We start from the raw sequence: 20,620 nt of genomic DNA, 5'->3' as shown, positions 1-20,620 counted from the left end.
TTTCTATTGCACATCGCGAAGAATTTTAATTCTTTGTTAAAAAATAACGTCGAGCGTTAAGCGCACGTTGGTACTTGCAACACGAAAGAGTAATCGATTCCTTTCCGCCCTTACTTTTCTCCAAATCGAGCATTTCCATCGTGAAAGTATCAAGGAGAAATAATTAAAGAAAAGAAGGAACGCTACTTCAGGTAGCGAGTGTGCGTAAAGAAACTGGAGGGTTTAAAGGGAATTAAAGAGAAAGTAAGACGGTAAAGGCAGCAAGTATGCGCTGCCTGTTAGAAATACTCGTATAGCGTGTAAAACCATGATGGGTTTAAAAGACATTAAAATGCTTTCATCGATGTATTACCTTGTCGTATCCGATGTATATTACCTTCCGAGGAGAAATTTCGAAAGGTGCGTTCCATAATTTTTTTTACCGTACTTCTCTACTGGCAATCAGTCGCCAGTCGAAATAATACAGTGTTACAGGGTATAGACGCACGGTAGTTTGCGATCGAACTGACGTAGGTAATAAACCCAGAAACGCCTGTCGGGGCCAATACACCCACCTTCTTTTATGGGGCAACGAACTCTGTATATACTCTCTGTATCGTACTGTATCACGAATCATGGTGTCACTCACAACCTATCCTTTATTCGCATACATTAAGTCTGGAGAACCACCACCGATCCATTGATGAATCGTTCGTAATTCAAATCAGGAAGCTCGTTCTCTGATTTCGTTCAATTTGTTCCAACAGGTTGTTTAATCGAATTATTTCCTATTACATATGGATAGAATATTCCGCAATTATCTGTCGACACTAGTCGATCGTCGATATATTACAAAGATCAGATTAAGAGGACTAATCTTGCAAAGTGATAGAAATACTACCGATGTTAATACGATGATATTTATATAGTAAATGTATGTAATAGCGTATACGGGGAATACTAAAATATATTACTGCTATGTTTTTTAATAGCTTAAGGTTATATCCTTGGTGGTTTCATCAGAAAGCAGTAAATGTCGATTCTAATTATTAATTCATCGTTAGTTTGTACTCTAATAAAATTCATATACCGTTACCATAAATCAATTAAACTGTCCCGATACTTATGGCCGACAGTGTATGCGACTTTAGGTTCGTTCCATTATCGTAACCGTCAAATTCGTTGAACTTTCTGAAATGCTTCGATATGGTTTTACGTAATAGGGCGAGCAACGAACTGTTTCTTAATTATCTCCTTTCGCCAAAAATATTTCGTTTGGTTCGTCGGCCCGTCCTGCATCAGATACAGGACGATAAAATGGCATGCTTGCGAAGTACGAAAGTCGTGAAAATAGCGTATTAACAAAATTAGCATAAAAGGAGAAAGTCGCGGTCGTTGGCCGCACGACCACGTTTGGTTCGACTGTCGAATCTGCGAATTCTCGTGTGAACGGGTCTCGCAACAGAAAGATCGAGATATGGCGACAACGTGCGACCGATCGGACATTCAAAAAGAAACTGTACTCACACACACAGTCTGAGGAAAAAGGAGGCAGACAACGGGTACGGGACAAGCATCAACTGGGAATAAATCGAATATCAATTTTTTTATCTGAACAAAAATGATTCGTCCCCGAGTTTGTCTTTTTCCAGAATAACGAAAGAACAGTCTGGCATCTTTAATTCCTGTTCAATACGTTACACACATACTATACAATTGCTGTAAGTCTAACTGTAGTTATATTCTAGAAAAATGAAATCGTGTTTGACATTATTTTTGTAGAACCTTTTAATTTCTATCCGACGATAAATCAAGACGTAGATCATTTTCTAGCCTCTAGACTCTAAGAAGAGCCTCCACAAATTTAGCAAGGATCATTTCCGTTATGAAGACTTTTTCAATTCCTTTTGTCTTTCGCGTCGCTCGAATCAGCCACCCTATACGACTTCCTTCGAGACCAATGTGTTAGCGATAATAGTTTCGTTATATTCTCGATTTGCACGGGTACGCATTAATAGTTATCGAACCATTAAATGCGAAGGATTTTAAAGAGCATGTAAAACTTACTAGTCAGTCATCGTTTACCTGGTAGTTGATAAATAATTAAAATTGAAAGGCAGGAGCTGTTGGCTGATCTTGACATATCGCATTACGATGCGACTCGCATACGGGTGAATAAACTTGAGAAATTTATCGAGGAGAAACGATGATCTCTCGCGAGCAAAGAAAAGGACCCTAACCTTGATAACTGGATCCAGCCAATGACCCCAGTCGATCGTTGCCCCGGTTCTACCTGCTTACCACAAGAATTAGAGGAAAGAGGTAGATAGACTGGTACCTATGTGCCAATCCTGCATCTTGTTCCACCATTAACCCTCCTTTAAATATGGTCACCTCCTACTATAATATTCGTTTTAACAATGGTGACTCTACGTTCACCGAATAGCACAAATAAAGATGAAAAATAAGAATACAAGAAAGTAAAAAAATATGAAAAAGAGAAAAAGAGAAAAAGAGAGAAGATAAAAAGGAAGAATAGAATTTCAGGTCGATGAATTATCGAGTAGTACGATAGGTCGAACGAAAAAGTGCAGGAACAAATAGAGTATATGAATGCAGGGAAAGGTGAATCGTGGAGGACAGGAAGGATCACGAAGAAAAGCTACGTGGTTCGTCCATGAGGATTGCGATCAGCATAAAGTTCGTTATACCCTTCGAAGAGAGTTGACAAAAAGTCTGCGGTCATCAACCAGCCTTGGAGAAAAATCATTTTATCGAGTTCGGAGTAGTTGTCCTTAGGTTAAATGAAAAATAATAAAATTACATTAAAAGGTTGAGCAGTTTATCACCGGCGCGAATTCAATTCGAATAGTTCACCTCGCATGAAGGAGCGAATATGTTGAACTTTTGGAAGAGAGAGGAATGTACAGAACAGAATAGGTACAATTGAAAAAGATGTAAGAGTTTCGGTCAGTAAAGAGGTAGCTTCAATATTTAAATCGTACTTATTGAAATAGGAAAGAAGATATAAATTTCTTACGAAGACTACATGGGGAGAATATAAGCCTTGTTTTGTTGATTTTTATGTCACTTTATGATTGAAAAGACGATTATTGCCAAACATTCACTTAATAAAACCTAATATATCTACTCTTATTAGCTGTTAATACCTCACTTCGATACGAAACTGCTAGCGATAAAAGATTGAATCTCTCTAAAATTATCCGCAAATAAAAGTTCAATGGGGTGAAATCGAAGGTGATATTGAAAGTCAAAGTATTATTCTCATTGTATTTTGTATTTTTAATATAACTTTTTGATGAAACTTTGATTGACCAATGTTTACGTAACATTTTGTGCCTGATTCTACCCATAGAATATACCGACAAAGTATAACTGCTAAACCGTGGGACATATCGTAACATATTACATCTCAGGAACTGCAATAGTTTCAATTAACTTATTGTGTTTGATCGAGATCTTATTGCCAAGGATAGTAATAAGAACCCTTTTCACTCCACTCCACCTTTCCCTTTACTTTTCCTTCTATTTTTCAAACCAACCCTTCGCCTTCGCCTTCGCCTTCGCCTTCGCCTTCGCCTTCGCCTTCGCCTTCGCCTTCGCCTTCGCCTTCGCCTTCGCCTTCGCCTTCGCCTTCGCCTTCGCCTTCGCCTTCGCCTTCGCCTTCGCCTTCGCCTTCGCCTTCGCCTTCGCCTTCGCCTTCGCCTTCGCCTTCGCCTTCGCCTTCGCCTTCGCCTTTGCCTTCGCCTTCGCCTTCGCCTTCGCCTTCGCCTTCGCCTTCGCCTTCGCCTTCGCCTTCGCCTTCGCCTTCGCGTCCCTTTGAAATTTTCCAGTGGCGAAGGAAGATGTAGTTAAAATATTTACTTGCGGTTCACAGCTTCAAAAAAGAAGTAGTTGAGTAGATTCGCGTTAGATCGCTAAAATATATTGTGCTTATACAATTTCTGCTGACCATAGAGAAAGAGAAGAAGCAAGCTTAGCGTTCGTCTAAACGATGGTGTCACTACAGTGACGGCATTTGCAAAGACAAACAGTTCCAGATATAGTGTTTAACTCTGCGTAATCATGTAAATTGTAAGTAACATAGATACGGAAGTAAATTAGAGTAATCTCATATACAGAGTAAATCTCTTATATTTATACATTAGGTTAGAATTATGGAAGACTGACTGATTAACTTCTAGGTAACATTAGGTAGAATACAGTGCGTATACGTATGCATATCTTACAATGTTATCCTGTAAGTGACATTAGTGAAAGTTGTAAGTCTGATTAAGCTTAGAACCTCGAGATAGATGTCTCTTCCTAACCTTTCAAAGACCTTCTAAATCTCTTCAAAAAGAAAAAAAAAGCCAAAAAACGGGGTACCCACGGTCAAGTTCCACAAAACAAATCAGGTAAGAAGCAGATGGTCGAAACCAAAAAATAGTTTTTCCTTGTCCTAGATGGGTCAGATAAGCGAAACTTGTGGAATAGTATCTTTTTTACTTGCTATTTTTGTCCCAGGATCCTAAGGTCCTAGGGTTTAGATTAGAGCAGCGATAGTCTAACACAATAACGGTTGAAAAGTTCTTGGAATTACCAAAGATAATCTAAGAGCGAAAATAAATTGGAAATTTACCCACGTCCACGAAATATCACAAATGGACTGACAAACAAGATAGCAAGAAACGACGAGAGGAAGGTATTAGCGTCAGTAGTTTGTGGCAGTAATACTTTTGATAGCCTCAGAGTGCAACATGGTTCTTTGTAACTGTTCTAATCGTAGCATTTTACATCAAAATAACAAATAATGTGTCATTAAGGATACAATATATAAATAATTATAAGTGCAACGTTAGAGTGAACATAATATATATAATATATATAACCTTCGCATAAAATACAAAATTCTAAAGCGATTCATACTAAACCAGAATAAGGAGATCGTTCTGACCGTCTCGATCGTGTAGCCATATCTCAATTGTAAAACGGTTGATCGACTATTTGAAAGTCAAAAATTTAAATTGTTTCTATTCTTACTTGTGTCCGACTTACCGGACTACTCAGGATTGCCAGTCAATCGTTTACGTCGTAACTGGGTAGTTCCGTCGTTTAATATCCGCTAAAATAGCTTTCATACGCATGTTCTTGCTCAACTTCAATTACGTCTTAGTTCGGTGTTATCGTCAATAAATATTTGCTACGTTTTTACGTTAATAATTACGTGAGTATTTGGATACTTGTCAATTATTGCAAACATACAGGATGTCTCTACAATTACGATACGACCGAGCAAGAAGTAATTTGTTTGTTCTTTGTTACAGGTAACGCAGCAAACATCGTTTCAGAAGATTCAATCGAATCGCTCGATGCTTCGTCGCTGCTTCACGAACTGATTCACGATGAACTTCATTTACGCGATATTCGTTTTATTCGTTTCCGTTCTTGTATACGTCTTCTATATAAATCGAAAGGTACGTCGTCTACCACCTGGTCCTTGGCAACTTCCGATCGTCGGCTATCTTCCATGGATCGATGCAAAAAAACCACACGAAACTCTGACGAATTTAGCCAGAGTTTATGGTCCTATATGTGGATTTCGCATGGGTTCCGTTTATACTGTTTTATTGTCGGATCCTCAATTAATAAAGCAGACCTTCTCGAAAGATATGTCCACCGGTAGAGCACCTTTGTACCTTACACACGGAATTATGAAGGGATATGGTAAGATTATCTGACAAAATCATGTGTATCACTCGGGAACTATACTCGTTAATTCTATAAATCGAAAAATAGGAAAAAGTAACGATATTATAAATACTATTTCGTAATTTCGAATGACTTTGTACAGGTTTAGTTTGCGCGGAGGGAGAACGGTGGAAGGATCAGAGAAAATTCGTTAGCAATTGCTTACGAAACTTTGGAATGATAAAACACGAAGGACCAAAGCGAGAGAAAATGGAGAAACGAATATCCGATGCAGCAAATGAATGTGCAACGGTATGTCGTGTTATTAGTCACCGCTTCGTTGCTTCTTTCGATAACTAGTTGTAATACATATACACTAACCCTGATAGTAGAATTTCCGACTAAACACAACAGTACTACGACAACTTAAAATAGCAAAATATTTCCTTGGTGAAAAAGTAAATACCAAGAAGATCAGTTCCAAATGGATTACATGTTGAGAACAAAAATATTTGGCTTTCTGATATCTAATCCTGTTAATAGCATGAATTGAATTGAATACGTCGTCGCAATATATCAATCGATGATACATCAATCACTTTTTATACAATTTTCTTCGTCTGCGTATGATAGGCACTGAAAAATCGCGGGGCAAATGGACCGATCGATCCACTAAATACGCTTCATCATTGTATGGGTAATCTTGTTAATAGCATCGTATTTGGAAAAACCTATAAGGAGGAAGACGAAGTTTGGAAATGGCTAAGACATCTGCAAGAAGAAGGAGTGAAAGAAATTGGTGTCGCTGGACCGCTCAACTTTTTACCTTTTCTCAGGTACATCCAAGTGACAAATTTTAAACGACATTATTAAAATAAAAGAATGACAAAATTATGCGTAAAAATTGCTCTTCAGATTCTTACCACGATACGGCCGAACGATACAATCGATCGTCGATGGAAAGGAGAAAACGCATAAAGTATATCGGGAAATACTCGAAGAACACCGTGCACAGATCGCGCAAGCATCAGAAAATACGGATAGAGTCGAGAGCTTTCTGGCAGCATTCGACGAACAAATGAGGAAAGAAAACGGTACAAAATCCGAGTTTTTCACAGAACCCCAACTGTACCATTTATTAGCAGATCTTTTTGGTGCTGGAACTGATACTACTTTGACCACCTTTCGTTGGTTTCTCTTATTCATGGCTACCCATCCTACGGAGCAGGTATGTTGCACTCTCCTACAGCTCCTCCTACGGTATGTGAGATTTTCTATAGGGAGATCGTAAGATAAAGCGTTAAGTAGAATCGCCGATTGGTAAGCTCGTAGCAAAAACAACCTTTGTCCATATTTGTCTTTCCTCGGAAAAGCAAACTATTTATCCCACGACACATTCACACAAAGGCAGTTGGATCGTTTATCACTTCTATTTACTATATTATTCATAGGAAAAGGTACAATCGGAGATGGATCTATGTTTGAAGGAAGGGGAGCAGCCGACTCTAGACGATAGAATCGCTATGCCTCGTCTCGAGGCTGCTATAGCCGAAGTGCAGAGGATAAGGACTGTTACACCACTCGGTATTCCTCATGGAACATCAGAGGTACTGTACCGTCCATAAATCAAATCCCAATTTCTCTATGGGAAATTTCGCCTGTTTAGGATATGCGGATAGGTGATTACGATGTACCACGCGGTACCATGATCGTGCCGATGCAGTGGGCTATTCACACCGATCCTGCTTACTGGCAAGATCCTCTCGAATTTCGACCCGACAGATTCCTATCCGATGATGGAAGTTTCTTCAAACCGGAATCGTTTCTCCCATTTCAAAGTGGTAATTATCTTCGACTTTTCTCCCGCTCCTTCTCTTCTCTCTCGTTCACCTTCTCTTCGTGATATTATAGATATGTACTTTCTGCTTCATCGTATTTATTCGAATAACAAATACCTGCTAGACGCGTTTCTTTCTTTTCTCCCCCTTTTATTTCATTCTATTCTCTTTTAATTTTCTTTTGTTTGATTTCATTTTGTTCAAAGGAAAACGCATTTGCGTGGGAGAGGAACTCGCTAGGATGATACTATTTTTGTTCGCCGGGAGGATACTGCGCGCATTCGTTATATCCGTACCACCGGACGAGATCGTCGATCTCGAAGGCGATTGTGGCATTACGTTAGTTCCGAAACCACATCGCTTGATGTTCGTTCCACGACATCATTAATTAACGATTATAATCAATAAATTGTATGTAGATCTAATAGAACGGCTATTGTAATCTGATCGATCATCGTTACAAGTTACAACTATCACAAGCGTGTTTTACGAAAATATATACTTTTCATAATTAACCTGGTCGAACGATCGATCGTTTAGAAAGTTTTCGTCCAGCGGATAAACGAACGACTCTTTCGTTTCTCCTTTTCTCAATCACGCCCCCCCGTTCCCCTCTTCCCCCCTTTGTTGCTGTTCGCTCCTTTTTTGTATCTGTCTTTTTTCTTAAATACCTGTTCTTTCGTCTTGGTCGAGCTATATCGCCTGTCATCCCGAAAGTTCAGCTTCCGCCCACATTCCCGTCCCTCCATCTCTGGCTCTCTTAATCTTTTCGTCAACAGGTATATTCGCGAATTCGGAAAACACAAAATCGATTCCCCGTAACGCACAAAAGGTATCCCCTTCATCCTCTTCGTAATTACAGTCTTTTTCTACTTTTTTTCCTTTTTCTTCCTCTCTTTCTAGCGAAACGGTGTTTCAAGCGTAATACAAACCGAGAGAAATATGAAATAAATACGAAATAAATTGTGGGGAAGGAAAAGCAAAAAAGAGAAAGGATCATCGACTACTGGATCGAAATAAAACGGGGAATGTAATTTTCAGCTCACAAAAAGTCACGAACATAATCGTGACGATCGTTTCGTTCGTGAACACGACTCGTCGAGCAACAACGTACGCACGATACGATACGAGGCAATGATTGATTTTCATGAAATACAAAATATCGATTTATTTCGTGTGAAGAGGAGACACACGTATTATCAATTATAATTACAAGCTTGGTCATATGGACATTAACATTGTTTAATGATCGTTACAAAAAAGAAAAATAGATAATAACATTAAGTAACACAGATTCGCGGTCGGCGGGTGAACACAATGCGGTGCTCCGCAATTCGAGCATACAGCATATAAATTTCTTACTGGTGAATACAAACGAAGCATCGACGCGGTGATATGTACGTGGCGTTAAAGCTCACCGCGGCAAAGGGAAAACGTAAGAGGAACGATGAAGAGGAAGAAAGATGACGGAATATAAAGAAACCAGGGGGAATCCGCGTCGATGGTTCGTCGGCTTTCGCCGGACACGCAACAAAATATATCTTTGGAAATGATTTTACGATCGCGTTATCACAGGAATCTCGAGGGTCCCATGTCCTAAATTCGAAATTCACAGCCTTAATCTTTGCCCGCACCCAACGGATCGAGTTCGATGTTGGTCTTGAATTCTGAAACGCTACGTAACTACACTGTGTGTGGTGTCGCAAGAATCTCGTTCTAACTTTCACGAAAATCACTGTTCTAGGTCAACAGCCGCGTCCATCCGACGCGCAGCCCTACGATCTAATCCATTCGAATTTAGTCGCGTCGAAACTTTCGAACGATAAGGGAAAGAGAACTCGTTAGTCGAAGACGATCTCGCGCTCTCGTTCACCGCCTATTATCAAGATAATACCTAGATATGTACATAATACAGTAACTTACGAATATCTGTGCGCACACTCACAGCGTACTTCGTTACACGGTCTTTTGTTTTTTCTTTTTCCTTTTTTTTTTCTTTTTTTTTTTTTTATTAACCCGAAATTCTTAATCTAGCATTTACCACTATCGCTATCATCGATATTGTCGTTATCAATTATAATTTTACCAATACTACCGCCTGTACTATCGTTGCCGTTACTACTTTTGTCTATTTCTATTACTACCGCTACCACTACCACTACTTATTTCTAATACCGTTACTAATAATTGATTCCTCTTATTATCATTACTATCTAAAAGTCTTTTGTCTCTTTTTACGTCCGAGACTGCGCCAACACAACGATCTCTAGAACGTGACGGATCATCGTTGACGGAATTGTTATCGAAATCGTTTTTGTATATATTGTGTGCAACGAATTTGAACATGTACACGCAAACTTCTCATATCATTCAACCGTATACACACGTTCTATACCGACATACATTTATCAAATAACGCTAATGACTAAATGCGAATAAATAAAGAGCGAAATGTTACCCTAAATATGTATAAATGTTGGCTAGTACACGCAAGGAAATTAAATAATAGAAATCGAGAGTGAAACGACATTTATGCTATAGGTAGATGGAGAGAAGAATAAAAGGAGGGATAATGGAACGCGTTCGAACGAACCTTTCGACAATGATGTGAAATCTTGTAGGACTGATTAAGGATGGACGAATGTACGATGGATCGGATTGAATCGTATTAGATCGAATTGGATCAGGTTGGATCGTGTCGGGCCAAGTCGGTCCAGGTCGGATCGGTCTCGTTAGGAACGATTACCGTGCTCCGTTGATCGTTATGGAGCGTTCGAAAAAGCAGGAAACTCAGTGACTGCCGATATTACGCAGAATAGCGCCGGAGGGGATCACATCGTTGCTCGTATCTTCGATGAGATCCAAATTTCTTGGTACCAAACAAACGTCAAAGGGGTCAGGCGTGACGGTGACACCGGCGTTGCCGCGCAAACTCGGCAAGGACGAGCCCTGCGGCGATCGCAACTCGAACGTGTGCATCAACGAACTAAAGAACAAGAATAACTCCATGCGTGCCAACACATCGCCCAGGCACATACGTCTGCCGACACCGAAAGGCATAAAGTATTCCGGTTTCTGGACTTTACCTTCGGCCGAGAGAAACCGACTCGGTCGAAACTCCTCGGGCTCCTCCCAAAGTTCTGGATCCATATGCACGGCATGCAGCAACGGTACCACTTGGGATCCAGCTGGTATCGTGTAACCGTGCAACGTCACATCTCTGAAACATTTTTACACCTTTCAATCTTAACTATCTCACACGTTCCATCGAGATCGTGATTCATCCATTCATTCATCGCGGCGCCCCAATACTACGAAAATTGTATATCTATATCGGCGTCTCGTCTTTGTCCTTTTCTCTTTTGCTCGTCCAGTCACCGCTTTACAAGATAGCAACGTTTTTCGAAAGCAAATAACCTAATTAGCGACTGGTTCGAATTTACTTTCGCTTTTATCGCGGTATATCGATAGATATTAACCCAATTGAAGAAACCCAATTATAGTAATGAGACGAAAGAGAGAATGATCCCGCTCGATGTAATTCGGTTAAAAAACAAGGTTGGAAATTCGACCGACGAATTCTCGTAAGTATCGTGTCAACAGTGGGATCTGTAGACGATATAATTACCTCGTGGTTGCGTGTGTGGTTCCCAAAGGGACTATACTCGACCGCCTAAGAACCTCGAGTATCGTCGCTTCGGTTATCGGAAGAAAAGGTAGATCCTCCAAAGCAGGCATCCTCGATTTTCCTACCACTTGGTCCAATTCTTCCTGTACGGCAGTCGCCGCATCCGGATGATGTAGCATCAAGATTATTGCCCATTCGAGCGTGGTCTTCACCGTTTCCATGCCAGCAGAGAACAGATCACCGAGAATTTGTTGCATCTGGCGATCTATGAATAGTACGAAAAGAAGAAAGAAATGAGTGGTGTAAAACGAAAGGCGATTCTTACGAGCGAACTGCGAATGTTTATGGAGTTCTCAGTTAAATTTCGTACGAAACCAAAATTCATCGACATCGTTCGTTTAAACCGAAGCGACAAATTCGACGTAATTACGTCGCTTCCTATCTTATATTAATCAAAGATAAACGAAAACAGCGCGCAAAATGATACGAAATATTTCAAGTACGGCGCTCGTTACCACATTTAATAAACAAATTTCCATTTCTTTGTCCATGAAAATACGAATGAAAATAGAAAATTTCATAAATATTCGCTGTCTGTGTACGAGATATATCATCGGCGCACTCTCACCATGATTTTTCCCTTGAAAGAGCGTAGTCGCGCGACCTTCTCCCTTCGCTTTCTCGATCTCGAGCAGATAAGCGTCGACAAGGTCTCGTAAAGTGCTTTCGTCGAACGTTGCTCGATGCTGGTCGACCGCCTCTTGAAAGAAATCGGCCATTTCCGCGCGATTTTCCGCAATCTTGTTGCGAACTTTTTGAAGGCAAGGCAAGTAACGCATCACAGGAATAAAGTTGACAGCGGCCATACTGCCGAACAGCTTGAAACCTTCCTCGATCAAGTCCATGAATCTTTTGAACCTTTTGTCGCCATGTTGGAAACGCACTCCCATTATAATGGAACATATAACGTTGCTGATCGACATTCCAAGGGAAGCTGAAACGTCTGTCGGTGTTCCTCGTTTCGTCACCAATCCACGAAGGAACGTCTTAACCTCGCGCTAAAACCAATTAGAAATTATTCGTCTCTTTTTCATCTACTTGATATCAAGTGCAACGAAGCAAGTATTATGCGAATATACAGTGAAACCTTGATTATTCGAATACAATCGGGAAGCACGCTGCTCGGATAATCGAATATATTGGTTTTTTCACGAGAACGTCGTTTATTTCGAGCTATGTTTAAATATTAATATTAGTCAGAAATAGAGATTTGCGAGCAAAGATGTACTATCAGTTTCAGTTGCTATTTATATTTCTTAATGTTTCTTACATGAGGGACTATTCTTAAACTTCTCACTAGTCGATCGTTTGGTTAATTTTACTCAGATTCTACTGTAGTACATGGAAGAAAGAAAAACTATAGAAAAAGGAAAGACGAAATTTTGTAAAATGCAGCGCTCACCATGATTCTCGATTCCATAATTTTCTTCCCACCGCCCATATAGGTCATGCCGAAGCCTCTGAGCTTATCGTGAAGAAATTTTCTTTGGTCTTTCCACATAGCACCTTCGGTGTTGATAATACCTACGAGAGAAAAACTCTTGAGCTTCAAAAGTCAAGGGAACCGACCAGTTCGTAGAACGAAACCGCTTCGAACGAAAAACAGGAGATTCAACAGGTTTTAATTCGTACGCAGCGTAACAATATAATAAATTATCTGTAAACCATACAAGCTTTCCTGCCGGAATCCTGATCACGGAATCGAAAGAATCGGTACCGCGAAAAAATAATCTACGAGCAAGACGAACGAAATATTTCGAATAACGAAAAAAAAAAAGAGGTAGAAATCAGTTGGCTAAAAGTGGAAAACAGGAAAAAAGAAAGAAAGATTCGGCGATAAAATCGGACGCACGCATGCAGCGGCGAGATGGTTGATAAAAATGTGAAAAGGGAAAGAAGGAAAGAGATAAGAATCTGACGGGAAAGCGCAGAGTGAAAAATATGCGAGAACACGAAATCGAGATAGAGTTAGTTATCGGAAAACGAGCATGACAGGCGTCACGTGTTATACACTTACCATATCCACCGAGGATGTTGATGAACTCGGTATGCGGTCTGCCAGTAAACTCTTCCCGACGAAACGTGTCGCGAATCGTACGATGATCGCTAATAACAACCACCAGTTGCGTTCCTAGTCGAGCACTGAACATTGGACCATACTTCTTTGCGAGTTCTCCGTACCGGAGGTGAACGTCGCCTTTCAAGAATGGCAAATAACCAAACACGGGTACACCCCAAGGCCCTGGAGGCAGAGAGCGCACATACCTAAGCCATTGCATGCACCTTACTACCAATAATACACCTAAGAACACGAGAAACGTGTAAAGGACCTCGATTCTCGTGCCACCCATTGCTTGCCAAGCCCATTGTGTCGCGTGTTCCACTAACATCGCGCTATATTCAATTACGCTTTTATAATAATACGTTTTGCGTTCGTTTCTGCAAATATTTCGGGAACGAAATTTCCCTTCGATTTTTCCAATTCGAAATAGGGAGCTTCCTTCTCTCAAACCCTTAATCCCGATACACTTTTACTCGTTTCTTCCTTCCTCTCCGTATATTTTCTCTTCTTATCGTTCTAACTTTCCCTCGGCTTCGTAAATTGAATTTCTACCCTTCCCTCGTTTACTTTCTCTTTTCGTTATCACCTCGACCTTTTCGGCGCCTAATATTATACACAACCTTCGCTGTTACTTCCTATTCTTTCTCTTTCTGCTTCTTTTTCTTTTCTTCCCTCTCTCCTTTCTCCACGTAGCACCTTCTTCTGTCGCCTCTTTCTTCCTTTCAACCCTGTCTCCGCTTTTCTCGTCTCCTTTCGCTTTCTACGACCCTTTCTTCCTTTCCTTCCCTCTTTCTCGCTTTCTTTCTGTCAGAACTTCTTCGATCCCTTCTCGTCACGACACGTTCGCACGTCCCGACGAAAAACCAGCGGTCAACCTTCCCTCTGGCTGGTTTCGTATCGGCACGAACACAATTTTCCTACTCGAAACGATGCTTCCGAAATTCGCGGCTTTAAGTATCAAATCTGACTAGGCTGGTGGGGCATAATCTGGAGGGGAATATAGGGGAATAGGAGAGGAGAGGGGGAAGGAGAGTGCGCGCGCGCACGCTTCTGTGTAATGCGTATGCGTTTATGCGTGTGCGCGTGCGCACGTGTACGAGAGAGGATAATTGGAGCGATTTATCAAAAAAAAAAAAAAAAAAAAAAAAAAAAAAATGAAGCAAAACAAAAACGATGGAAGAAAAATCGTCGATACCGATTTAGTAACGATTACGCAACGATCGAAAAGGCTCGCCGAAAAATCAGATAAAGTGAAATATCGCGAGACGCAGTGTCCGCTGCAACGGATAGAGAAAGAAACCGCGAATCGTATCAACTAGCAGAGACAATGAGTAGGAAAAACGTGCACGCACAGGTGATAAACGCGCTCGCTTGTTCTTACGCACTAGGGGAAGAAACGTGGTGGGAGAGTCAATGGAAGTATGGGAGAAACGAGTGACAGACAGACAGAGAGAGAGAGAAAGAGAGAGAGAGTGAGAGAGAGCGAGTAAGAGAGCGAGAGGAGGAGCTGGGCAATTATTTAATGGAATAGTGGAAGGTAAAAGAAGAAAAACGCATCGGAGTGGAATAAGAGTGAAGAAAGAAAAGAGTAAAGGAAATAAGAGTGAGAAAAGAAAAAGAATAAAGGGAAAGAAAAAAAAAGTCGGTCACAGCCGCAGCCGAATTCACCGGCGCTCGCTACTTCGTGAATCGTGCGAGCCACGGGAAGATTGAGTGTACACTAACATACACCTTCTTGTCCTTGCCCGCTTATATAGTGACTCATCGAGTACCGGCCCCCCAGCGGCTTTAAATGGCCCCCCGGATGCCTCCCAATTGCCCCCGGCAGTCCCTGAATATGGTGGGGCAACGGTACAAAGAGGAGCAGAGACGGACGTAAAGGAGCGGAAGGAGTCAGGTAAGACGGTGGTCCGTTGAACGAGTTACGGTGACACGAAACTCGGTGGGGGTACGACACGAGCTTTGCCTTCAGGGTAGTGGACCAACTTCCGTCGAGGGTGCAAGGGCGGACTCCTTGTACCACAGTCTCGTTGGTCGAAGACCACGAGGTCTCTTCTACCGCCACCATAGAGTGGGGGCATTCGGGCCCCCTGCAGGGATTCGAAACCGTCAACCTATGGTGGGGATCGCTATCACCAAACCCAACGGTGCCTCTCCGTTTTACACGCAAAGGATCCGCTTCGGGTCAGCTATTCTTTCGATCTTTGCTTTGTCGTCCCTTCTCCTCCTCCTCCTCCTCCTCCTCCTCCTCCTCATTTTCCTCCTCCTCCTCTTCTTTTTCCTCCTTCTCTTTCTCCTCCTCCTTCTCTCCTTCTTCGACATGCGTTTTACACATACAATGGAAAAGGGATAAACAAGAGAAAATTAGAACAGTGTCGCATAATAGATACGCGAACAAGGCGAAATACGCTTTGCGCTCTAACGCGCGAAGACGTCTCCTTCTCTCTTGATTTTCCTATTTTTTTGTTGAAAGTCTAGTTTATTCGATCGTAAATCGAATCGTAACCGATTCCACCGAGCCGCGAATTATTTCTCCGTTCAAAGGATAGAGCGCATTTTTCCTTTTCAGCAGATACAAGGTCGTAATCGCGAACATGAAAGCACGTTACGAGAAACGAGCGTGAAACAAGCGATAAGACGAACGATCGTTTAAGCAGCAAGATTGTTTCTTCAGCGTTTAAACGAATCTCATTTTTCACACAGCTACGTATACTGACACAGACCTGGCCACCGCTGAACAGTCTCGCGGTTCTTCGGCGGTTGGGTCATTGACCCAGTTCGTATTCTTTCTCGATAGCCATGTCCGGTTTTCACCAGGGACGATACCAGAAATATCCCTTTTGCCATCGAACACATACGAGTTCTCTGTAGTAATGTTCGTTCGAAACCGGGAAGAACGCACGCTCGTTTTACTGCAACATGAACAACACGTACTCCGCCAAGTGTTGTCACTCTACGTCTCGGCTTCACGTTTGCTCGATTCGACCGAAAATAATCGATTTATCGCTGTTAATCGTAAAGTTCAAGGCCTCGATTTCATTGGAAACAGCAACGATAGCTTATTTTCCCATACTTTTGCCTTTCTTCGCAACAAGATGTAACTTGACGTAACATCCTCGATGTAAAAACGATAACGGGAGAAACGTAAGAAAAAATGGATCAAATCGTCTTGGCTCGTCGAATCGATCTTTGTCACTTATCTATTATCTACGCTATGTGTGTCACGAGTTACAGCTTTGATCGTTTCGATACCACCCTGTGATATTTTCATTGTTCGAATTTCGTCTTCTTTACGGCAACATCTTCTCTACGATAGTAATGCATGCGCAATATAGTAACACGATTAGCAACAGGTTTCACGACTTTTCTTCGCTTTTTGCCAAGTATGTCCAAGAAGAAGCATAAATCGTGTAAATTGGTTGCGAAAACCGATGCGATGTCACTCGACGATCCGATTACGAGTGCGCTCGTTCGTTTCACTCTGTAAAATTCGAATCATCGAAACGAGATGATAAACGTTGTTCGAGTATAATTAGCGTAGGATTTTCTTTCGAACAATTTCGAATGGAAGGGAATAAGAACGGAGATAAAAAGAGGCGAGTATGAATTTCGATTGATAACAATTAGCAGGAGAAGACACGCGCGATGCGACAACAGCGATAGAAGCAGAGGAGTTCAATTATTATCGGACGCGTACATCGAACCCCCATCGCGAGACGAAAGGAAAATGATTCACCGATTAATACAGCAGGCCAATAACAGATACCGATTCGCCGAAACCAAAAAGAGTTACGATCGACTTAGCCGGAATATTGATACGTCCAAGTGCTACGCGTGTCTCGAGATAAATATTCGACCTTCAGAAGCTTTAAACATGCATCGTATGTTTGTATGACTATTCGTTTCTTCCTGCACGTACATCTATACGATAATTTTACGTATCTCTTGGAAAGTTGTCTTTCTCGTTTTTTCTGCTTGTCCAAGATCCGTCGGACGAACCTATCGACGACGTAAGACGTATCGTTTCGTAACTTTGTTCCGATGTTTAGTCGCGTGATTCTCTCGATCGAACGATCTCGCCGACGTACGACAAATTTGACTTTGGCTCTTTGAGACAATAACACAGAGTTTACATTTGGAGAGGTGGGAAGAAACGATACGACTCGGTTTTCTCTCGGTATCGGTAGAAAACGGAAGAACATGGTCGTATAAAGGAAAAGAGAGGAAGAAGATGATGTGCCGCTATATCGTACTGATAGTTTGACCGAGTTATAGTTTAACCAGAGTATAATCTCATCTCACACGTCATCTCCCACCGTTATCAGCTACCGATGCTTCGTCAGTTCTGGTTCAACTTTCTTGTCCCCTTTCTCTTATCGATTGCTCCTCGCTCGATAAACATCGTAATTCCTAATTCGACGTATCCGATCTCGTCACACTGTAGCACCTAGCTATCGGTGAATTAAACTGTAGACTTTTCGATAGGAGAAGGAGACAGGTGAAAAGGGGAGAACTAGTACGCTACCATATACCGAAGTCCTCGTACTACTATATGTATAACTGTTACGGATCGTGAGCATGCGTGCACGTAAACGTGATCGATTCTTCGAATGTGTGCATACGCGAGAAACAACTTGCTCGCGTAATCAAGTTTGCGATTTCTGATTGTTTACATGCGAGGGCATTGCCCGGATGCCGTTTACCTTACGTACATTCCAGGTGTTACCACTCCCTCCTTCGTCACCTCGCGATTCCAACCTCCTACCGCCTTCCAAGGAACCTACAACGCGTACACGAACCGCACACGATCCATTCGCACTCACGCAGTCGTTCCCGCTTGCAGGTACTAGCGATCGAGCCGATACTCGACTAGGAGATGCATGAATATTCTGAGAAAAATTCGAATTATAACAGCGGAACGAGCCCACCGTCGGTCGAGTAGAACAGCCATTTCGCACGCTGACCCATCTAATCCCCGCTACCACTTTTCTTCGACTATCGCGTGCGTTTCGACGTTCCAATTCGATTCCTCTTTCGTCGTGTCCACGATTTCTCCTCGCCTTCTGTTCAAACAGAACGAAACCGAGCTGCTCATTACCGACCAGAGAAATTGCAACGGTAGATATCACGCGAGAGATAACTCTTTCGAAGATAAGAGAAAACTTTCGGGATTCGACGAAATTCACGAGTTATTAACTCGTAACTGACCGAAGATTAACCATGTAGAAATTAATGAGAGCGATTAACGTTACGAATAAGCGTGTGGGTACACTTAAGCGATAGGCGAGAACAGATAATACGAGTTACGAGCATTCCATTTTCTACGCAACGATTAACCGATCGAGTCGATTATTTTTGCCAAAGTTTCGCGTGAAAATAAATTTTATCGCTCGTCGATTTACGGACAAGAGCGGAGAAATGCAACGTTGTATAGATGTACGAATATAACGCATGTATAAATACAGATACAGAATGAAAAGGGAGAACGAGACGGGAAACGGGTCGTGTCAGGTAATTTTTAGCGATACCTACGCCCGCACAATCCACCTTCGAACGGGTTTCCTTTCTAACGGCTAATAACGGGCCCCGGACTCCGGTTGGGTACGAGAACGCGGTTTTTGACCGTCCGTTATTCCTTCTTCGAACCGTCTCCCGAATCTTCTGTGGAAGCCCCCCGTGGGACCTTCGGTCGATCCGTTAGAAACCATAGTGGAGTCTCGCCACGCGGCCGTATTTTAATTCTTGGCGGTCGAATGTCACTGCTACGGCTGCTTCCTCGCCCCCTTTTCGACTCTTCCACCGACCCCTCCAATTCCTTTACGTCCACATATTGTCGATGAACATCGTCGTGTAACCCTGTTTACGCTTTTACCCTTTTAATCGTTTACTTTAATCTGGTCGATTTTCTCAGTCGAATAAATTTCATAGCAATCTCGTAAACACCGTTTTCTTTTGACACGGCAACAACCATTTACCCTAGGAAACTTTCTATTTTTTTAATCGGTCGGATACAGATTCGATCGTCACTGCGCACAGCTCGTGTCTTGACTAATTGCGATTCGCAAAAAAGGACGTCGTACATATTGCGAGCACGTGTAATATACGTGCGAGTACGTAACACTCGGGATAATGCCGGGTGAAGGACCGAACCGTGCATCGGATGGATGAACTGGTTGTCCGGTTGGTCGTGTGCTCGGTTGCTCGATTGCTCGATTGCTCGCTTGCTCGCTTGCTCGCCCGTTACCATCACTGACCACTGCCAATGGGTCGATAACCTGAGACCTCTTTCGCAGCCGAAATTTTCGAAGCTCGTTCTAGCATGTCGAATCGAACACGAAACACGGAACACGAGACGTGGAACACAGAATATGGAACATGGAACACGCAGACCACGTAACAACATCTTTTCCTCCTTGCCTTTCGTCTTCTCTGTCACCTTCCAGCTGCGGGGCTGCGGCAGTTCACCGCGTGCCCAATTTACAGCCGAATTGGCGCGCATTCCGTATCAACCTCGATTCCTTTCCGTCTTTCTTTTCCGTTCTTTTCTTTCCTTCCTTTTTAGAGTGAAACGTCGCGCCGAAAGAAACGCCGACGATAACATTCGAAGACACGATCGCTCGAGTGGCATCGTCGCCGCGCTAATTCTCTTTTCTTTTTTCATCGGTCTGCATACACCGAACGATTCTACTTTCCAACGTAATAGATCCCCTTGCGTTACGTAAGAAGCGCGAAACCGGTGGATATGTGGCTCGCACAAACGATGTCGTAGCACGATGGCTATACTCGGTCACGAAAACGACAGGGAACGAGCGCCGCGAAGTTATGCGGATCTTCCTTTGATCGCTGACTGTGTACGGATTTCTCGGTTCGCATTTGCCCGCATTACACGCATTCCTTCGCACATCGTCGTTTCAACGCCCTCCACCGATGCCCGCCACCGAATGGGCCAATGTAATTGCAAAATCCCGATCGTCGAAACCTTGTTGCAAAATTTGTCAAAATATTCCCTGCCGTGAATTTCGTAACGCGGCCAAGAAACTGGGTAACGAAATCGAATCGTCTCTTCTTTCCACATGCTTTTTGTCCTCGACTCGAGATTCGAGAGTTTCGAACGCCGGCTATCGCGGATTTAAGAGCCTCCTGTCCTTCTATGTCTACGATTAAAATGATAGCACAACGACGAAACCGTACGAGGCGAATGACGCTAACACCTTCGAGTTGGAGCTCGAAGGAGAACCTCGAGGTGAACGACCGCGGTAAAGTGGCATAAGTGCCGTACACAAACCATGTTCCAACTTATACCGATCCGTTTGGTCCTTCCTTCTCGAGTCACTCCAACTTTATAATCATCGTCTGGTCGAC

At 42.4% G+C, this 20,620-nt stretch overlaps 2 protein-coding genes across 4 annotated transcripts; one reads left to right on the top strand and one right to left on the bottom strand.

The window, feature by feature from the left end:
- The first annotated feature begins 10 nt into the window (after positions 1 to 10).
- On the top strand, positions 11 to 8,347 carry LOC126872495 (cytochrome P450 306a1). 3 transcript variants are annotated; one of them, XM_050632532.1, is made up of 9 exons: positions 11 to 2,877; positions 2,997 to 4,397; positions 5,307 to 5,706; positions 5,834 to 5,982; positions 6,304 to 6,506; positions 6,586 to 6,898; positions 7,122 to 7,277; positions 7,337 to 7,511; positions 7,715 to 8,347. In XM_050632532.1, exons 3-9 carry the CDS (start codon positions 5,385 to 5,387, stop codon positions 7,894 to 7,896), a joined length of 1,500 nt encoding a protein of 499 aa, XP_050488489.1. In that variant the 5' UTR covers positions 11 to 2,877; positions 2,997 to 4,397; positions 5,307 to 5,384; the 3' UTR covers positions 7,897 to 8,347. The 3 variants fall into 3 exon arrangements, with proteins under 3 accessions (XP_050488489.1, XP_050488490.1, XP_050488487.1); XM_050632533.1 differs by having other exon boundaries at positions 11 to 4,074; positions 4,185 to 4,397; XM_050632530.1 differs by having other exon boundaries at positions 11 to 4,397.
- A 1,127-nt stretch (positions 8,348 to 9,474) lies between these two features.
- LOC126872494 (cytochrome P450 18a1) lies at positions 9,475 to 20,053 on the bottom strand. Its single transcript, XM_050632529.1, has 5 exons — positions 13,214 to 20,053; positions 12,599 to 12,720; positions 11,765 to 12,194; positions 11,137 to 11,401; positions 9,475 to 10,728 (listed from the first exon to the last, which is right to left on the bottom strand). The coding sequence occupies exons 1-5, from the start codon at positions 13,584 to 13,586 to the stop codon at positions 10,299 to 10,301; spliced, it is 1,620 nt and encodes a 539-aa protein (XP_050488486.1). The 5' UTR covers positions 13,587 to 20,053; the 3' UTR covers positions 9,475 to 10,298.
- Between the last annotated feature and the right edge of the window lie 567 nt (positions 20,054 to 20,620).

This window comes from Bombus huntii, chromosome 13 (genome assembly GCF_024542735.1).
Source record: "Bombus huntii isolate Logan2020A chromosome 13, iyBomHunt1.1, whole genome shotgun sequence".
NCBI lineage: Eukaryota > Metazoa > Arthropoda > Insecta > Hymenoptera > Apidae > Bombus > Bombus huntii.
The sequence above is the reverse complement of the archived record's forward strand: the minus strand, read 5'-3'. Positions and strand labels throughout refer to the sequence as shown.